Below are 18,452 nucleotides of genomic sequence, written 5' to 3'. Positions count from 1 at the left end.
TTCCTCATTCCCCAGTTAGGCTACCAGGACTAAACATGCTGGGTGAGGTGTTATGAGATCACAAATGCTGAAATCCCTGTTCTCTTTACCACTGTGTACTTTTGTTTACAACATGAGAAAAGCATGCTTTATAACCAGAGAAATAATCTTCATCTAAAACCTGGGAATTTTAGAAAAAAATACAAAAGAGAACCGAATAAATTTTGTTACATGAAACTGGACTAGAGATGCTTCATATTACTGAAAACAACAAAAAGACATTGACCTATTCATTAAGAGGTTTCATTCCCCTGGCTCCACATCCTCTCCAACATAAACTGTCTTCAGTGATTTTGATCTTAGCCATTCTGACAAGTGTAAGATGGTATCTCAGAGTCATTTTGATTTGCATTTCCCTGTTGACTAAAGATGTTAAGAAATTCCTTAAATGTCTTGCAGCCATTTGAGATTCTTCTGTTGAGAATTCTCTGTTAAGCTCTGTAGCCCATTTTTTAATTGGAATGTTTGTTATTTTAATGTCTAGTTTCTTGAATTCTTTATGTATTTTGGAGAACAGCCCTCTGTCAGATGTGGGGTTGGTGAAGATCTTTTCCCATTCTGTAGGAAACACTCTTTCACTATTGGTGGGAGTGCAAACTTATATAGCCACTTTGGAAATCAATATGGCAGTTTCTCAGAAAATTGGGAATCAATCTTCCTCAAGACCCAGCTATACCACTCTTGGGCATATACCCAAGAAATGCTCAATCATACCACACAGACACATGCTCAACTGTGTTCATAGCAGCACTATTCATAATAGCCAGAACCTGGAAACAACCTAGATGCCCTTCATCGAAGATGGTTTAAGAAAATATGGTACATATACACAATGGAATACTACTCAGCAATGAAAAACAATGACATCATGAGGTTTGCAGGCAAATGGATAGAACTAGAAAATATCATCCTGAGTGAGATAACCCAGGCTCAGAAGGATAAATATGGTACGTACTCACTCATAAGTGGATACTAGATGTAAAACAAAAGATCATCAGACTACAACCCACAGCTCCAGAGAAGCTAATTAACAACAAAGACCCAAAGAGGGACACATGGATTGCCATGGGAAGGGGAACTAGATGAGATCTCCATGAGTAAACTGGGGATGAGGGGTGGGCAATGGAGGGTTGGGAATGGGGGATGAAAACATATGAGAATGGGATGGTCAATCTGGAACAGGGATGGAGTGGGATAGCAATGAAAGAGATACCATGATAGAGGGAGACATCATGGGGATAGGAAAAAACTGGGTGCTAGGAATCCCCAAGGATGACCCCAGCTTAGACTACTAGCAATAGTGGAGAGGGTGCCTGAACTGGTTTACCCCCGTAATCAGATTGGTGAATACCCTAACTGTCATCATAGAGCCTTTCCCTAGTAACTGATTGAAGCAGATACAAAGATCCACAGCCACACATCAAGCAGAGCTCCAGTTTAGTTGAAGAGAGAGAAGAGGGATTCTATGAGCAAGGGCATCAAAATAATCATGGGGAAACCTACAGAGACAACCAAACCAAACTAGTAGGAACTCATGAAATTTAGATCAAGAGCTATACACCTGCATGGGACTGGACTAGGCCTTCTGCATAGCTAGACAGTTGTATAGCTTAATCTGCTTAAGGGGCCCACAGGCAGTAGGATCAGAATCTATCCCTGATGCATGAGCAGGCTTTTTTGGAGCCCACTACCTATGATGTGACACCTTGCACAGCCTTGAGGCAGGGGAGGGGCTTGGATCTGCCTCTACTAAATGTACCTCCCCATTGGAGGTCTTACCTTCTTATAGGAGGGAATTGGGTGTAGGTTAGGAGAGGGAAGCTGGTGGGGTAGGAGGAGGGAAGAGGGAGCTCTTTGATTGTTATGTAAAATGAGTAAGAAATGTTCTTAATAAAAAAGGAATATAAAAAAGGTTTCATTCATCAACATATTCATTACTTAAATGTTCATGTTTTTGATTATAAAATGAATATTTTTGATTATTTTATTTTGTATGTAGTTTTATCTTTTTATAACATAAACCTATGAATAGAAAATTTGCATCCAGACTTTCCAAAAAGAGGCATATTGTTGACAAAATTTGCTCCTCCTAAAAATTCACAATTTTAATTTTTAAATCATGCTGTATAACTTTTTTCATGAGAGTTGATTCATAAAAGTTATCATCCAATCTCTACTTGTGCTATATGCCACATATGCATCTATATTCATACATGCACATATGCACATGAACATGAAAATATTAATAATAATAATAAAATACATATTTCACATCCATTTAAGAACCTCACAAATGCCATAGACAGAAGTATAAAAATTAAATATTTCTTTAAATATATATGAGACAAAGGTGATAGTAATAATTTTGACAGTTTGAGTAAGGGGCCACTTATAAAGTTAAGCTTATTCTCCTAAGACAAATTCCAGAGACAATTTAGATATATGTGACTTGCTCTGGAACAAGCTTAATAATATGACTGGTGAGTAGCCAAAGTCTTTTAGAAAATTTCCCAAGAAATCCATGGTTTACATTAATATGTGTTTGCTAACAATAAGGAACATAAACTATGGAATCAACATAAAAACTCCAGTCCACTGTTTAAGGATCACTGAGGAAAATAATTCTATGAAGGTGACAGATACAAAAAGACCAAGAAAACCAAAGTCCTTCAATTAGTAAAAAACATTGTGAAGGCTTGAATCTCATAGAAACAGCATGAATTAGACAGTTTTATTCATATCTGTGGCAGGTGAGTATATTGTGTTCATCCATATGTACAAATATGTGCAATATCAAACAAAGTAATAAAGGCAACCTGCTCCTCTGTTGTGATCTCCTCAAAATAAAAAAAGTCAGCTATGGTGGGTAGGCCTAAATCCAAGAGCTCAGGAGGATGAGGCAGGAAGATCACAAGTTTAAAGCCAGACTGGACCACATAGCTCATTTGAAACTACTCTGGGATATATAGATATCATATATGAATCAATAAATGAATCAATAAATGAATCAATAAATCATACAAACAACAACAAAAGCATGCAAGAGAATTTGTTGAGCTCACAATGGTGACAGTGCTTTGGAGAAGCCTATCTGACTCACCTACAAAGTACAGAGGAGGAAATTACCACTGAAGGTTGATAACCTTATGGGATGGCTGTCAGTATCATAATCTTATAAAATGGAAAAATAATAAGACAACAGAAACTGACTACTTTAATTACTCTTCTGAAATATCCAAACAGTATGTGTATATCTATTGAATCGCTGGTTTTCATTTCATGTCGTGATCTGCAAGTGTATTTGAAAAAAATATAAGAAAAAAATTAGACGTCATGAAAACATAAAGTACTTCTAATTAAATAAATACACAAATGAATTTGCAAGTCTATAAGTCATATTCTTTCAATTATTTGTAAAAAATCTGTGGGAGGTGTATTCTCCTTGGCAGAGTGCTTGCCTGGGATGCATGAAATTCTGGGTTCAGTTATTAGCTTGCCTATAATCACAGCATTTAAGAGGTGGTGGGAGGAGGATCAGAAGCTCAGTGTCATCCTCGGTTATGTAATGAGTACATCCTCAGCATGTGCTACCTATGAACCTGTCTCAAAAAAGGAAATGCAGCCGGGCGGTGGTGGCACACGCCTTTAATCCCAGCACTCGGGAGGCAGAGCCAGGCGGATCTCTGTGAGTTCGAGGCCAGCCTGGACTGCCAAGTGAGTTCCAGGAAAGGCGCAAAACTACACAGAGAAACCCTGTCTCGAAAAACCAAAAAAAAAAAAAAAAAAAAAAAAAAAAAAAGGAAATGCTCTTAGCCTTTCAATACAGCATCAGTCTAATTTATCTAATACCTGTTATTTTTCACAATTATAGTTTCACCAGAAGCATAGCTCTCATATAAACTTGAACTTGTCTGTACGATGTTCACAAGGCTATTTGTGTAGTTAGGCCAATTGTAGATAAACACCGCACACCTCATAGCTTTATTTGATGGTAAAAAGTACCATTATTTAAATGAGCATCAGAAAGGTACCAGAAAACTCAAGTGGGTTTTGTTCTTCACAAGGAATGGAAACTCTCCAAATCCCCATGAATTAAATCTTTAGCTTTATGTAACAACATCCACATAACTGACACTTGACAACACATTTGCTCCCACTGGAACTGGTTCTAAACATTTCCTAAAGATGAACCTATGTGTTATTTGGGAAAATCAAAAGAAATATTATATAATACCAGGAATGGGTTCATAGGCTTGTTCAAAATCCCGGCCTTAAACTAGAACACACCTCTCCTTTGCTTGTAACACTTGTATTCACTGTGTGGCATGTAATTTGAACATGTGCATGTGACTTGTCTTGTCTGTCCAGACTTTAAGAGCTTGAGCAGTGTCCTTTTTGGTTGTTATTTGTTCACTGAATTGATTCAGGATTGCACTATGCTGCCCAGGCTGCCTTCAAAATTACAATCTTCTTGCATTTGTCTCCTAACTCTTGGGATTACACTTATGCACCACCCCAACTATGAGGAAAATGAATCTATCATACTGATATTCCATGATCTACTTGGAACCTCACAAAAACTGTCTAAGTCTGTTCAAGTAAGAAAGGCATTTTCAACTGCTTGGAAAATAAATACAATTGAAAGTTTGATTTATTTTCCTGCTCATACATAATAAAACATGCTGTCCTTATTTTCTTAACTTTAATATTTTTAAGGTTTCATACCCTTTATCTAAAGCTTTCTTAGAGGCTTCTTTTACCTCTTTGTTTCTTAGACTGTAGATAAGGGGGTTCAACATGGGGATCACCACTGTGTAAAACACTGAAGCCATTTTGTCTGTGTCCAGGGAGTGGTTTGATTTGGGCTGTAGATACATGAAGATGAGTGTGCCATAGAAAATAGTGACAGCCACCATGTGGGAGCCACAGGTGGAGATGGCCTTGCGTCGCCCCTGGGTAGAGCGGATTCTCAGGATGGCAGCAATGATAAAGAGATAGGAGGTGAGGACTATGGAAGAGGAGCAGATCATATCAAAGCCAGCGAAAGCAAAGATGAGAATTTCCTTCATGTGTGTGTCTGAGCAGGACAGAGCTAAGAGGGGAAGATCATCACAGTAGAAGTGATTGATTACATTAGGCCCACAGTACGTCAAACGAAAGGTGATGATTGTATGGAAAAGGGCAACTAGAAAGCTGTACACATAAGGAACTGCCACTAACTGAATGCACACTCTCTTTGACATCATTGTTGAATAATGCAGGGGGCTGCAGATGGCCACGTAGCGATCATAAGCCATAGAGGCCAGAAGGAAACACTCTGTGATCATGAAGGTAAGAAAGCAGCCCAGCTGTGTAGCACAAGCATGAAAAGGGATGGTGTTGTGCTCCACCACAAAGTTCACCATCATCTTTGGTGTGATGGCGGATGAGTAACAGAGGTCAACAAAGGCCAGGTGACTGAGGAAGAAGTACATAGGTGTGTGGAGTCGAGAATCAACCCTGATTATAATAATCAACCCAACATTGCCTAGGACTGTGACCAGATAGATTGTCAGAAACATTACAAAACATGGGGCCTGGAGTTCTGGCCGGTCTGTGATCCCCTTCAGGATGAACTCGGTGACATAGGAGATGTTCACTTCAGCCATCAATTCTGGAAGATGATGTGGATTTTACTGCATGTGAAGAATAAAAACGACATTTCTCAGTGCCCCAGTCAGTCCTGAGGGAAAAAGATTGCCAGTGTGTTCCTGCCTTAGAAAACGTCACCCTGGCGGCAATCACATACTTTAATGGCAGTTCTTCATTCTTGTTTCAGGGACAGGAGTTATTTCACACAGAACAACCTTCTAAAGAGTTATTTTGCTTTTTAACTTTAAAAAAATAATGGAAATGAGCCAGGTGGTGGTGGTCCACGCCTTTAATCCCAGCACTCAGAAGACAGAGGCAGGCAGATCTCTGTGAGTTCGAAAGCCAGCCTCGGCTACAGAGTGAGTTCCAGAACAGGCTCCAAAGCTACACAGAGAAACCCTGTCTCAAAAAACCAAAACCAAAAAAAAAATGATTTTTAAATAAACACAATATGTTATAAAATATGTGGGGAAACTGACCATGAAAGTCCATGATTTTACTGTCAATTTGTTTTTGAAACATGCAAAAGGAAGGCAGCAAAAAGTACATAATTTGCAAGTAGAATTGTGTTTATACTCTCTAGTTTTAATTCTGTACTTTTCTCATAAGACATATAGGAGATATATCAAGATAATTTTGTACATCAATATAATTTTATATCTTGCATTGGTATTCATTGTCATATATCCTCCTCCAATTAGAGATAAAATAAATTATCCTGTAGAAACTAAAAGAAATTTCATCAGAAATTTGCAAACATTGGACATTTTAAGAATATATTCTTCAAAAATTTCCTACATACATAGAGTATATCTCAATCACATATCTACCACCTACTCTCTACCTTCAAATTTGCCCTCTCCTCCCAACACATCTCTCTCCTGAATTCATAACTTCTTTTTTCATAACTTTTGGATTCAAATTAGTGATGCACATATGTGCATAACTATGGGGTAAACCTTTGCTGCATGGACAACCTACCAGAAAAGTTTTATTATAGTGGCTAGTAGTTGTCAATGAATCATAATTGCTCAACATACTGTAAAGAGTTATGTAGACCTTATTTTCACATAGAAATGTAAAGCATACAATTTTATTCAAATTTAAAATTTAGCATATTTTCAAGCACATCACCTAGAAAGTAAATATATTTCAGATAGTTCATAAAATAAGCTACTCTAAATTATATATGCACAAATGTGTGTGTCTTTCTCTATAAATATGTATCAATGTATTGAAACAGTTAAAAATTCCCATAACACTTGACTTGGTTGAACATCTAACATGTTTCAAGTAAATATTCCATTGTAAACAGTCCATGACAATATGTACAGTTTAAGTGAACATTTTTTATGTAACTTGAGAATAATAACAAGAATGAAACCCTGAGAGGTAACTCGAATTCATGTTGTCTTAGTTTCTTATCTATGCTGTATAAAGAACCAGGACCAAGGTAACGTAAAAGAAAGCATTTAATTTGGGGTTCATAGTTCAAAAGGGTTAGAATTCATGACTATCACAGCAGGAAGTATGTCAGCCGTCCAGTGGGCATAGAGCTGGAGCAGTGGCTGAGAATTTACATCTTTTCCACAAACATGTGGCAGAGAGAGTTAAGTAGGAATGACTTGAGTTATTAAAAACTAAAAACTCACTCCTAGTGACACACCTCCTCCACAAAGGCCACACCTCCTAATCCTTTCCAAACAGTTCCACCAACCGTGGACCAAGCATTCAAATATATGAGCCAATGAGGGCCATTCTCATTCTAAACACCACAATGTGTCAATTTTAAATGATTAGATTGTTATTTTTTCAGATGTAGTTAAATATTATTTCTACCTTATATTCTACTTTACATGAATTTATTTAAGTAGGAGAATTAATCTGAGTTTCTTGCTTTTTCTGAGCTGAAGGTTGTCCATTTACAATTCAAAAATAAAAGAAAAAGAAAGCAGGTAATATTAGTGGTCACATAGAGGGAACAGTATAGCATTGGTGTGGCTGGAGTCATTATTTCTAGTCACCACTGTGCTACACAGATTATAGTGGCTTTCTCTTTAAGCTTTGATTTTGAGAAAACAGAATAAAACGAACACATAAACTACATTTTCGTGTAGTGTCTAATTTACAGCTCTAGATTATCTAAATCAATTCTTACTTAAAAAAAATAGTTTTCTTGTGGCTTCCAATTCATTTCTTAGTTTGTTCTGAAGCAAATTACTGCTTTGTTACTGTTTCTCCCAGCATTTCCACATCTCTGTCAGTTGTTAGAGGAAATCCACATAAGCCATTGACATATTTTACTACACACTTTATGCAAAACTGAGTCACATTTCATCCTACATTGCAACTTTCTTACAGCAAGTTTTTCCTATAGGTGTTCCTGCACAGTAGTTACTATTTTCTTTCTAACGACCCAATGCAATCTAACAGAAATTCCTCATCTTGAGGGTGGCATCCAGAGATGATCATCTCTAAAATTCCTAGAGTGTTTTGCACAGTGACTCACGTTTATGATCCATAGCATGTACAGCACTTTCACTAGCTGGATTGGGAAGCAGGTCTAAGCCGTATTTTCAGTTACTTTACTTCTATCTTTTTGTTGTTTTCTATGGTATGTTGGAATTATTTATGTCTCTACCAGGCTAGTGGAGTTCAAGTCAAAGATGTGATAAGTGTTACATATATATATATATATATATATATATATATATATATATGAATAATTTTTAAGAAAGCAAATTACTTCTGTTTCCTCATTTTTCTTTCTGAAAACGATTAACAAAAGAATGTATCAGTACTGTGGTTCTCATTTGCCGTCTGTTTGTGAAATCTATCTTCCTTTGCTTTCACACACAAAACTCAGATTTGTCATTCACCCTTGATTTATCTACTACCTACTTTTATTGTTTCTTTGGCCTCACACGTATTTTTCAGCTCAAGTTAGCAACAAATTCTTGAATCACATGCCTCAACCTCCTGTGGGCTGGGGATGCATGTATGTGCCACCATACCCATCCACAAACTTATATTTTGCTCCAAAATACATAAACATTTTATACATTATTTATCTATCACCCATGTATCCATTCATCCATTCATCTATCTATCTATCTATCTATCTATCTATCTATCTATCTATCTATCTATCTATCTATTTCTGTTTGTGCTCATGTGTGAGTGTTCAGATGCATGTCCCATGAAATACATTATCTCAGAGATAACAGAACAAATGGTAAGAATCTGCTCTCTTCTTCTATTTTGTGGGTTCCAGGGATTGAACTCAGACCATCAAGCTTGATGACAAACACTTTTGACCAATAAGCCGTCTGCCAGCCCCTAAGTTCTATAAATACTTTGGTTTCAAAAAACTAAACATTTGGTTAATCCTTTTAATCAAGATATCAAAAAATGATATATATTTCATTAATAAGACAAATTTCAAACACAGGTTAATTTTGGCTTTAATCGATTATTCATAAAATTGAAAAGTCAGATTATTTTAATCATTTTATAGCAAGACAATTTCAACTCTAGGAATTCTCTTTCTCGCTGTTTTCCTCTCTTTTATATGTATATCTATATGCATATACAAATATGTATAACACATGAAAATTACATATCTGGCAGAAATTATTAACAGAAAATTTAAGTGTTTACTAAACTGTATTAGCTGAGGAAAAAATTTTTTTAGAATTAGTTCATGCACAACAAAGTCATAAAACATAATAACTTATTTTCCAATATTGATGAGTTTCCTTTACTTTGTCCTCTTCTAGTCTCTACAGATTCTATTTGGCTCATTCATTTTCTGAAATATATTTGGTGGGGAAATTAAATTTCCCTTTAAACTGATTGCTCAATGACATTGATTCTTTGGAATTTTACAAACTTTGGAATCTGACACAGCAGTAATGTTTTGCACAGAAAAGCTACTTACTAATTTAAAAGAAAAGGAAGTAACAACTCAGGCAAACATTTCTTGCTCTATTTTCTGCTTAGTACTACAGGTCTTCCTGGGGCTCTGTGAGCATTTTCCAGGGCTCTCCACGCTAACATCTTTCAGTGTTCTTTCAGCCTTTTTTCCTCACCAGAGATTAGAAACTGAGCTATAAGTTATATGTATCGTGTAACAGGGGTGTTCAGCCTCAGTCCCTTTTTCAACTCTAACAAGCTCTACACATAAGTCAAACATGTAGACTGCCATAAAAACATGTTGGAAAGCCCCAGGATGAGACTTGGTTCTCTGTAGCCTTCATTAGAGCCAAAACATTCTGACAAACACCATGGGGGTAAATGATAATTCAATTGGTTATTTCACTTCAGAGTTCAATACTTATAACTTAAATCATTCTTTGTTTGAGAACTAAAAAAAAAAATCTAGACATAATGGTGTATGTCTCCATGTGTAGCACTCAGAGGTCAAGACAGGTAGATTTTCTTTAAAAATAAAGAAAAATAAAAAGATAAAGTATTTTATATTCCCACTACTATAGGATAAAGGCCAAAGATTAAAGTGTTTTGTTTGTAAATATCGTTACTAACATTTAAATGAAAGTTATGATGTTTATAAAATGATTTCAGATATCCTGCCTGACCACAAATCTCTCCTCCATTCACCACAGAATGCTAATTCTCTTTTGTGAATATTATGGCAAAAAGAGAAGATAAATTCTAAGAGATCATCTAGTTAACTTAAGGTCATTCAAAGAATGGGAAAATAGCACAGAAGCAGGGAGAGACAGAGAAGGGGGTTAAAAAGTAGTAATTTAGGTAAAATGTGTATTCTTAGGAAAACTGTGAAGACATAAAATGCAGAACACAATTTAACTTCATTTAATATCGCAGCTCACCAAAGAGGAATCTTTCTAATGGGAAGCTGGTGTCTATGGCCATATTGGTTGATACATTGGTACCCAGACTCCACCTGACTTACCTTCTTAGCAATAAGCTTGCCTTCCAGTGAGCTCATTCTGAAGTTGTCTTGGTGATTTATTATTTCCTAGGTCCCTTTAGATCTCAACCTCTCATGAGGTATGTGGAAATTATTAAATTTCCTTCTGTGTTTTCCTTAGTGGAAGACAAGCTGTATAAATTACATTGTGGATTTTTAAGACATCTCTTAACTTGAATCCAGAAGGGGCACTCTTGCAACATACCAATTAAATATTTCCTTTAAAGCAAACATGAGCTCTGCTATGAAAGAAAACATAATAAAATGCAATGTGTTGCTCATTCTTATTATGAAATCTGGCCCTGTAAAATGAAAATGAATGATTAAATTTTGGACAAAATTCTTATTCCACAATTTTAAAATTAAGTAAAAGCATTACTTTTCTTATGACATTTTTTTTGAGAAGATTGAATGAGTCAACATATGTAAAGAGTTTAGTAAACTAAAATTATTGGGATTTGAAAGAGATCCATACAAAACTAAGACAGTTGTAGTGCTATAAATAATAAAAAGTTAAGTCTAGCAATAAATCAAAAAGAACAACTTTGGGCATATTCAACCTCTAGCATGGTGAATAGAAAAATTTTATTAAATATTTCTCATCAATATTCTATTATCTTGAATGAAAATTGTTGATGATTGTCTTTGAATGTTCCTCAAAATTAATATGTATAATTGTCTTTCTTTCTTGAATGTGTGTGGGGGGTCTATATCTGTGTCTGTGTGCATGTGACTTACCTTTCCATGATGCTTACATTTTGTCAGTGTACATGCTCACTGTTCAATTTATTTTTGAAACTGGACTTATTATCTTTTCTGACTAATTTGTATCTCTATATCTTCTATATGCATATTTATTATAAAATGTGCTACTTTCTTTACACACACTTATTTTGTAGGATATTATGGACTGCTATTTATCCATATAGTGCTTGCTTTTGCAAATCAAAATTTAAAAGTAGAAATTCTGACTGATGTAAACTTCAATTTCAATCTCAAGTTAAATATATTGTAAAATATGCACTGAGTATATATGTATGATTTTGCAAAACACAACTCAAACTACAAATATATATTGGCTTATTTGCTGCCTTTTCTTTCTCTTTCTCATAATCTCTTGCTCTTTTCAATTCATTTTTCTACCTATAACTGAAACCAACCCAGTCTATATTATCACATTCTGTTGACAAACAGAATACTTTGCATTCTCGGCTACATCCCACTTGAAATACACATGTTATATACTGTCTCATCCTTTGTCTTTTATGACATTATCACATTCTCTATTTTTCTCTCATCTCACTAATTTCAAACTTGGATTCACCTTCCTCTTTTTAAAAGATTAATATATGTCTGTTAATTAATATATATAATATATATGTCTATACACACACACATATATTACATTACATTATGTTAAGATACATGAGACAGAAGAGAATGCCAGATGCTATAGAGCCAGAGTTAGAAGAGGGTGGGAATCTTCTGTTCTAGGTGCTGAGAACCAAGTTCAGAAGTTCTAGGAAAGCAAGCAGTAATCACTACCCTCCTCTTCCGAGTTGTCTCTCCATTTCCTCATTATAGAGTCACTTTTGTTGACAACCACAATTAAAATAGCAATTAGTAATAAATTTATTTTTATTTTGTAACATAGTGTTTTATGTAGCCTAGACCAGAACATAAACTTCCATGTGTTTAAAACCAGCCTTGATCTCTCCTGATCTTTCCACCTCCACCTCATAAGTACTAAGATTACAGGCCTATGCCACTACACATAACTATAACTAGTGGGGTTTTTTGTTTTTTTTTTTTACATTTCTTTTTCCCACACACATTCCTTCAGCATCAGAGCTCTACATCTCAACAGAGTTTGAAGTCTGCCCAAATATAGATAGAGCGTCCAATACTCAAGGCCAAGTTCCCAGTTCCAAGTCTGCTCCTAAGTGCTTTGCCTGGTGAGCAGCAATGCTCCTTAGCCTTGTATTCCAGTCAAATGAGTCTTTAAGTTTGGCTTTTTGTCTTCCTTACCTCTCAACATTAACATCTAATTTACAATTTAGATGTTCACAGTGCCTGGCCTTTCCTTCTGTTTCCACAGTCATGTTCCAGCACTACTAAGTAGGTAGAGTTTCCTTCCTAAGGTTACGAAATCTCTAGAACAAAAAGAAAAACACACAAAAGCAGTAGACAGCAAGACATATCAAACTCAGGGCTGAAAATCAGTAGAATAGAAACAAACAAACAAACAAAACAAAGAATCAATGAAACAAAGAGTTGGTTCTTGGAGAAAATCACTAAGATTGAAAAACCCTTTGCTAATTTCAATAAAAGGTAGAGGGATAGGATCCAATTTAACAAAATTAGAGGTAAAAAGAGGGATATTGAAGGAAATCCAGAGAATCATAAGGGCATACTTAAAAAAACCCATAAAAACTCTTCAAAATTGGAAAATTTAAAAGAAAAAGATATTTTTCTTGAAATATAGCAGCCACCAAAATTGAATCAAGATCAGATGGGCAATTTAAACTGTTCTTTGACCCCCAGTGAAATAGAAGCAGTTGTTAAAAGTCTCCCAACCAAAAAAAAAAAAAACAGGGCCAGAGGGTTTTAGCATAAAATTCTTGGACTTTCAAAGAATAATTAATGCCAAAAACTCTTACACAAAGTAGAAACAGAAGATATATTGCCCAGTGTTGCCCAGTTCATTTTATGAGGCAACATTTATCCTGATATCTAAACTATATAAATACCCATCAATGGAAGAAGACTGCAGACCAAATTCCATTATGAATATAGGTGAATAAAGTCTCAATAAAATACTTGCAAACCAGTTCCAAGAACACCTTAAAAATCATCTACCATGATCAAATAGGCTTCATCCCAAAGATATAGGGATGGTTCACCATGTACAAATCACTCAATATAATCCACCATAAACAGACTAAAAGACAAAAACCACATGATCATCTCATCAGACACAGAAAATGACTTTGACAAAATCCAACACTTCTTCATGATAAAAGTCCTGGAGATATTGGAGATATAAGGGACATACCTCAACATAATAAAGGTGATCCACAGAAACCCCATAAATAACATCAAGCTAACTGGAGAGAAACTCCAAGAATTTCTGCTAAATTCAGGAACAAGCCAAGGTTGTCCATTCTTTCCATACCTATTCAATATAGTACTAGAAGTATTAGCTAGAACAATAGGACAACTGGAAGAGATCAAGAAAATGAAATAGAAAGGGAAGAAGTCAAAGAATCTTTATTTGTCAATGCCATGATTATATACCCAATAAAACCTAGAAACTCCTACTGCTGATAAACATTTTCAAAAATTATCAGGGAACAAAATTAATACACAAAAATTAGTAGTCTTCCCATATGCAACGGGAAAATTGACTGAGAAAGAAGTCAGGGAATAACATCTTTCACAATACCCTCAAAAAGCATAAATTATCTTGGAACAACTTTAACCAAGCAAAGGAAAGATTTGCTATATTAAAAACTTTAAGACACCATAGAAATAAATTGAAGATATTAGAGGATGGAAAGATCCCCCATGCTCACAGATCAGTAAGATTAACAATAATAATGGCCATCCAACCAAAAGCTGTGTAATCCCCATAAAAATTCCAATACCATTTCTCATAGAACTTGTAAATATAATTTTCAGCTTAAGCTCAGTAAAGGGGGAGCTAGAACAATCCTGAATAATAAAACACTAGACGTATCATCATGCCTGACCTCAAATTGTATTGCAAAGCTATAGTAGTAAAAATGTCAAGGCATTTGCACAAAAACAGACACATTGATCAGTGGAATAAAAATGAAGACTTATCCATAAATTCACACACCTCTGGAGAAATGATTATTGATAAAGAGGTCAAAAATACACACTGGAAAAAGAGACAACTTCTTCAACAAATTGTGCGATTCAAACTAGATGGAGGTGTGTAGAAAAATGTGAATATATCCATACTTTTTAGCCTGCTCTATTATAAATGGATCAAAGATGTCAATGTAAGATCAGACGCACTGGTTCTGACAGAGGAGAAAGCGGAGAATAGTCTTGAACTTATTGGCATAGGAAGGGACTTTCTGAATAGAATAGCCAGAGCACAGGCACTAAGAACAACAAATAATAAATGGGACTACATGAAACTGAGAAGCTCGAGAATGACAAAGGACTCTGTCATTCGGACAAAGTGGCAGCCTACAGAATAGGAAAAGATTTTGACACCTACACTTAGAATATAGGAGTATTACCTAAAATATATAAAGAAATAAAAAACTGGACATCAAGAAAACAAGTAACTCAACTTAAAATGAGGTACAGATCTATTAGAGGGAGGAGTCTCAAAAAAGGGAAACACCAATGACAAAGAATCAATAAAGAAATATTCAACATCCTTAGTCATCAGAGAAATGTAAATCAAAACTACTTCAAGCCGGGCGGTGGTGGCACACGCCTTTAATCCCAGCACTCGGGAGGCAGAGTCCGGTGGATCTCTGAGAGTTCGAGGCCAGCCTGGGCTACCAAGTGAGTTCCAGGAAAGGTGCAAAGCTACACAGAGAAACCCTGTCTTGAAAAACCAAAAAACAAACAAACAAACAAACAAACAAACAAACAAAAAACTACTTCGAAGTTTCATCTTAAGCCAGTCTGAATGACTAAATAAATAAATAAATAAATAAATAAATAAATAAATAAATAAAAATGACATTTCATTCTGGTGAGGATGTGAAGTAAGGGGAACACTCTTCCATTGCTCATGGGTCTGAAAACTTGCACAGCCTCTATGGAAATCAGTGTGGTGATTCAGGAAGCTGGAAATAGGTCTACATCAAAATCCAACTATACTATTCCTTAGTTATATACCCAAACACTTCATCATACTACAGAGACACTTATTCAGCCATGTTCTTTGTTGCTCTAGTCATAATAATAGCCAGAAATCAGAAACAGCTCAAATCTCATCATGGGATAATGGAATAAAGAAAAAGTGACATGTTTACACAATTGAATATTTCTCAACCATTAAAAAAGGAAATTATAAAATTTGCAGGTAAATAAATAGAGCTATAAAAAAATCATGAGTAATGTATTCCAGACCAAGAAAGACAAATATGGTTTGTATTCACTTGGATGTAGGCATTACCTGTTAAGTGTTTGAGTGGCAAGTACAATGTGTAAAACCAAAAAAGTCAGGTACAGAGTAAGGGGCTAGGAAGATGCGAAGGTTCTCCTTAGGAAGGTGAAATAGAATAGATAGTTATAGATGGACAGGATAGAGCGAGGGTCTTACAGGGGAAGATCAAACAGGGAGAGGAAGGAAGAGGAGAGCAAGAGACTGAATACAGGGAGGGACAGCTAAAACTAAGGGCCATTTTAAGGGTTGTTTTCATACCCTTACCCTTTAATACCCTTCATGAAAACCAAATACAGTGGACGCCTCCTATAATGTATATGTCTATGAAGGTGATCTAAATGAAATCATCAAATAATGGGAGAGATGTTGCCCCAATTGGACATGTGTCTTTATCAAATGAAGCTTCCAGTACCAGGAATGGCTTATTTCTATTGTCAAGTTCATTGCAAGAGATGCTTCATGGGAACCCCCAAACAACCTAGGATATTGCCATGGCTATTGGTTGCTCTCTACAAAATGACAGTAAGATCTTGTTGCTGAAGATAACACCTAAATAACTCATTGAACATAGAGAAGTCTACCTGGTGCTTACCCTTGGAGGGCCTTCCTCCCTACTGACAAATTTCATGATACTGGAAGATACCCTGTAGGCTGCTATTGGAGAAAGGTAATCACCAACCCAGCTACAAATGCTTTCATCTACGACGATAACCTGTGTGTAAGATACACTAGTGAAGAGTGGCATGAAGCCTGTGGGAATGACCAACCAATATCTGAATGGATTTTAGGTGCACTCCTGAGATCAAACCCATCCCTGACTATCATTGCCTGGGGAACCAGGCTCCAGACAACCCAGGGCTTGAAAGGAATCCACAGTAGAAACTCATGTGTTCTAGCTACATGACACTTCCTTGTATTTATTTTTATTCATCAAAAATTTATATAAACTAACATTATTCTTATCAATTAGTACAGATTAAGAAAAAATCACCTTTATAATAATCCACAGGTAAAGATGCCCAGTAGAATGGGATGTTGCCATGAGATAAACACAATACTTTACAGGCAATGGGAATCCCTCCACACCCAATCATATCATACCAGATACCACAGAAAGATAGCAGCAGCAAGTATGTAAAGGCACAGCAGAAGGAAAAGTTGTTTCAGGGTCTGTGGTCTCAGGACCTTGCCTATCCAAGATTGACCCATCAGAGAATTTCCTCCTGGTGGTCTGACACCTTGAACTTCAATTGTCACCTACTGCTCCTCTGACAGGGCCACTGGTACCTGACACTACTTAGGTATCCAAGGACCTAAGAGGAGATAGTCCAGGGAACTAGATGAAAACCAAACACTACTGTTCTTGTCAAGGAACATAGCAAGAAAATGACTCCTAACAGCATTCTGCTATACTAATAGATAAGTGTCTCACTCAGCCATCATCAGAGAAGCTTCCTCCTGAAGTAGATGAGAATAAATACAGAGACCCACAGCTAGATAATGTGCAGAGTGTTAGAGATCTTGGAACACTTGGTTCTAAATTGGATGCCTCCATCAAATCCCTCATCTCACAGCTCAAGGAACCTTGTGGAAGAGAAGGCAGAAAGAATGGAAGAGCAAGGGGTAGGAGAACACCATAGAAACAATGTATTTTAAACACAACTGGACCAATGCATATACGAATTCACAGAGACTGTGACAGCATACATAGGTTCTGTACTGGTCTGGACCTGTAGATGAATTTCTAAAAAGTCTTCTTAATAAGAACAAACCCAGAGCCAGGTATTGGGGTGAATGCTGAAAGATCAGAGAAACAGAACAAGCCACATCCAACCTCACCTCGCCAGCTTCTCAGCTGATTTTATTTCCTCAAACTGGAAGCCTTTGAGTCCTCACCCAATTTGATCTCAGCTGAGCTGCTGTTCAAAAGCCTAAAAGCTTAAAAAGCCTCCAGTTCCTGGTCCTCATGCCTTATATACCTTTCTGCTTCCTGCCATCACTTCTTGGGATTAAAGGCGTGTGTCTTTCCCAAGCAAGACATAAGATCTCAAGTGCTGGAATTAAAGGTGTGTGTCACCATGCCTGGCTGTTTCCAGTGTGACCTTGAACTCTGGATCTCTGTCTCTGGAATGCCAGGATTAAAGGTGTGTGCTACCACTGCCTAACCTCTATGTTTAATACAGTGGCCATTCTGTTCTCTGACCCCCAGATAAGTTTATTGGAGTGCACAACATATCAACCACATGAGCCTGATGGGGTCCCAGTGCTAGAAGCAAAGTAGACCCAGCCCTCATCCCTAGCTCAGAAGATATCTCCAATTGAAAACTGCTTGCAAATGAAAAATTAATTTTATCTAACAGGTCACTGAGTATACAAACCACTGTTAAGGCCAGGCCACATGTCCTGAAGCAGATGACTAATACGAGGTAAACTCAATCTAATTTTTGAAGGAATTTTGTCTTATAATGCTTTGGGCATTTTTTTTTCTTTTTACCTTAAAGGTCTTTTCTTATATATTATGGTTATATATTCTTATATATTATGATTTTATATTTTTAGGGGATCTCTGTGTGTGCCAATCTATGTCTCTGTGACTATATGTGTACCTTGTGCTTTTTATTTGAATCTCTGTTTGTCTGTTAGTTTGTTTTGTCCTAGTCAGGTTTGTTT

At 36.3% G+C, this 18,452-nt stretch overlaps 1 protein-coding gene across 1 annotated transcript; it reads right to left on the bottom strand.

Moving 5' to 3' along the window:
• Positions 1-4,727: 4,727 nt before the first annotated feature.
• On the bottom strand, positions 4,728-5,687 carry LOC131909316 (olfactory receptor 8U3). The gene has a single exon (XM_059260834.1). The coding sequence runs from the start codon at positions 5,685-5,687 to the stop codon at positions 4,728-4,730; it is 960 nt and encodes a 319-aa protein (XP_059116817.1).
• Between the last annotated feature and the right edge of the window lie 12,765 nt (positions 5,688-18,452).

Source organism: Peromyscus eremicus, chromosome 4, assembly GCF_949786415.1.
Source record: "Peromyscus eremicus chromosome 4, PerEre_H2_v1, whole genome shotgun sequence".
Lineage (NCBI taxonomy): Eukaryota > Metazoa > Chordata > Mammalia > Rodentia > Cricetidae > Peromyscus > Peromyscus eremicus.
The sequence above is the reverse complement of the archived record's forward strand: the minus strand, read 5'-3'. Positions and strand labels throughout refer to the sequence as shown.

What these genes read in the sequence shown, in the direction of transcription:
- LOC131909316 (XM_059260834.1), bottom strand. Translation starts at nt 5,687, where the DNA reads ATGGCTGAAGTGAACATCTCCTATGTCACCGAGTTCATCCTGAAGGGG.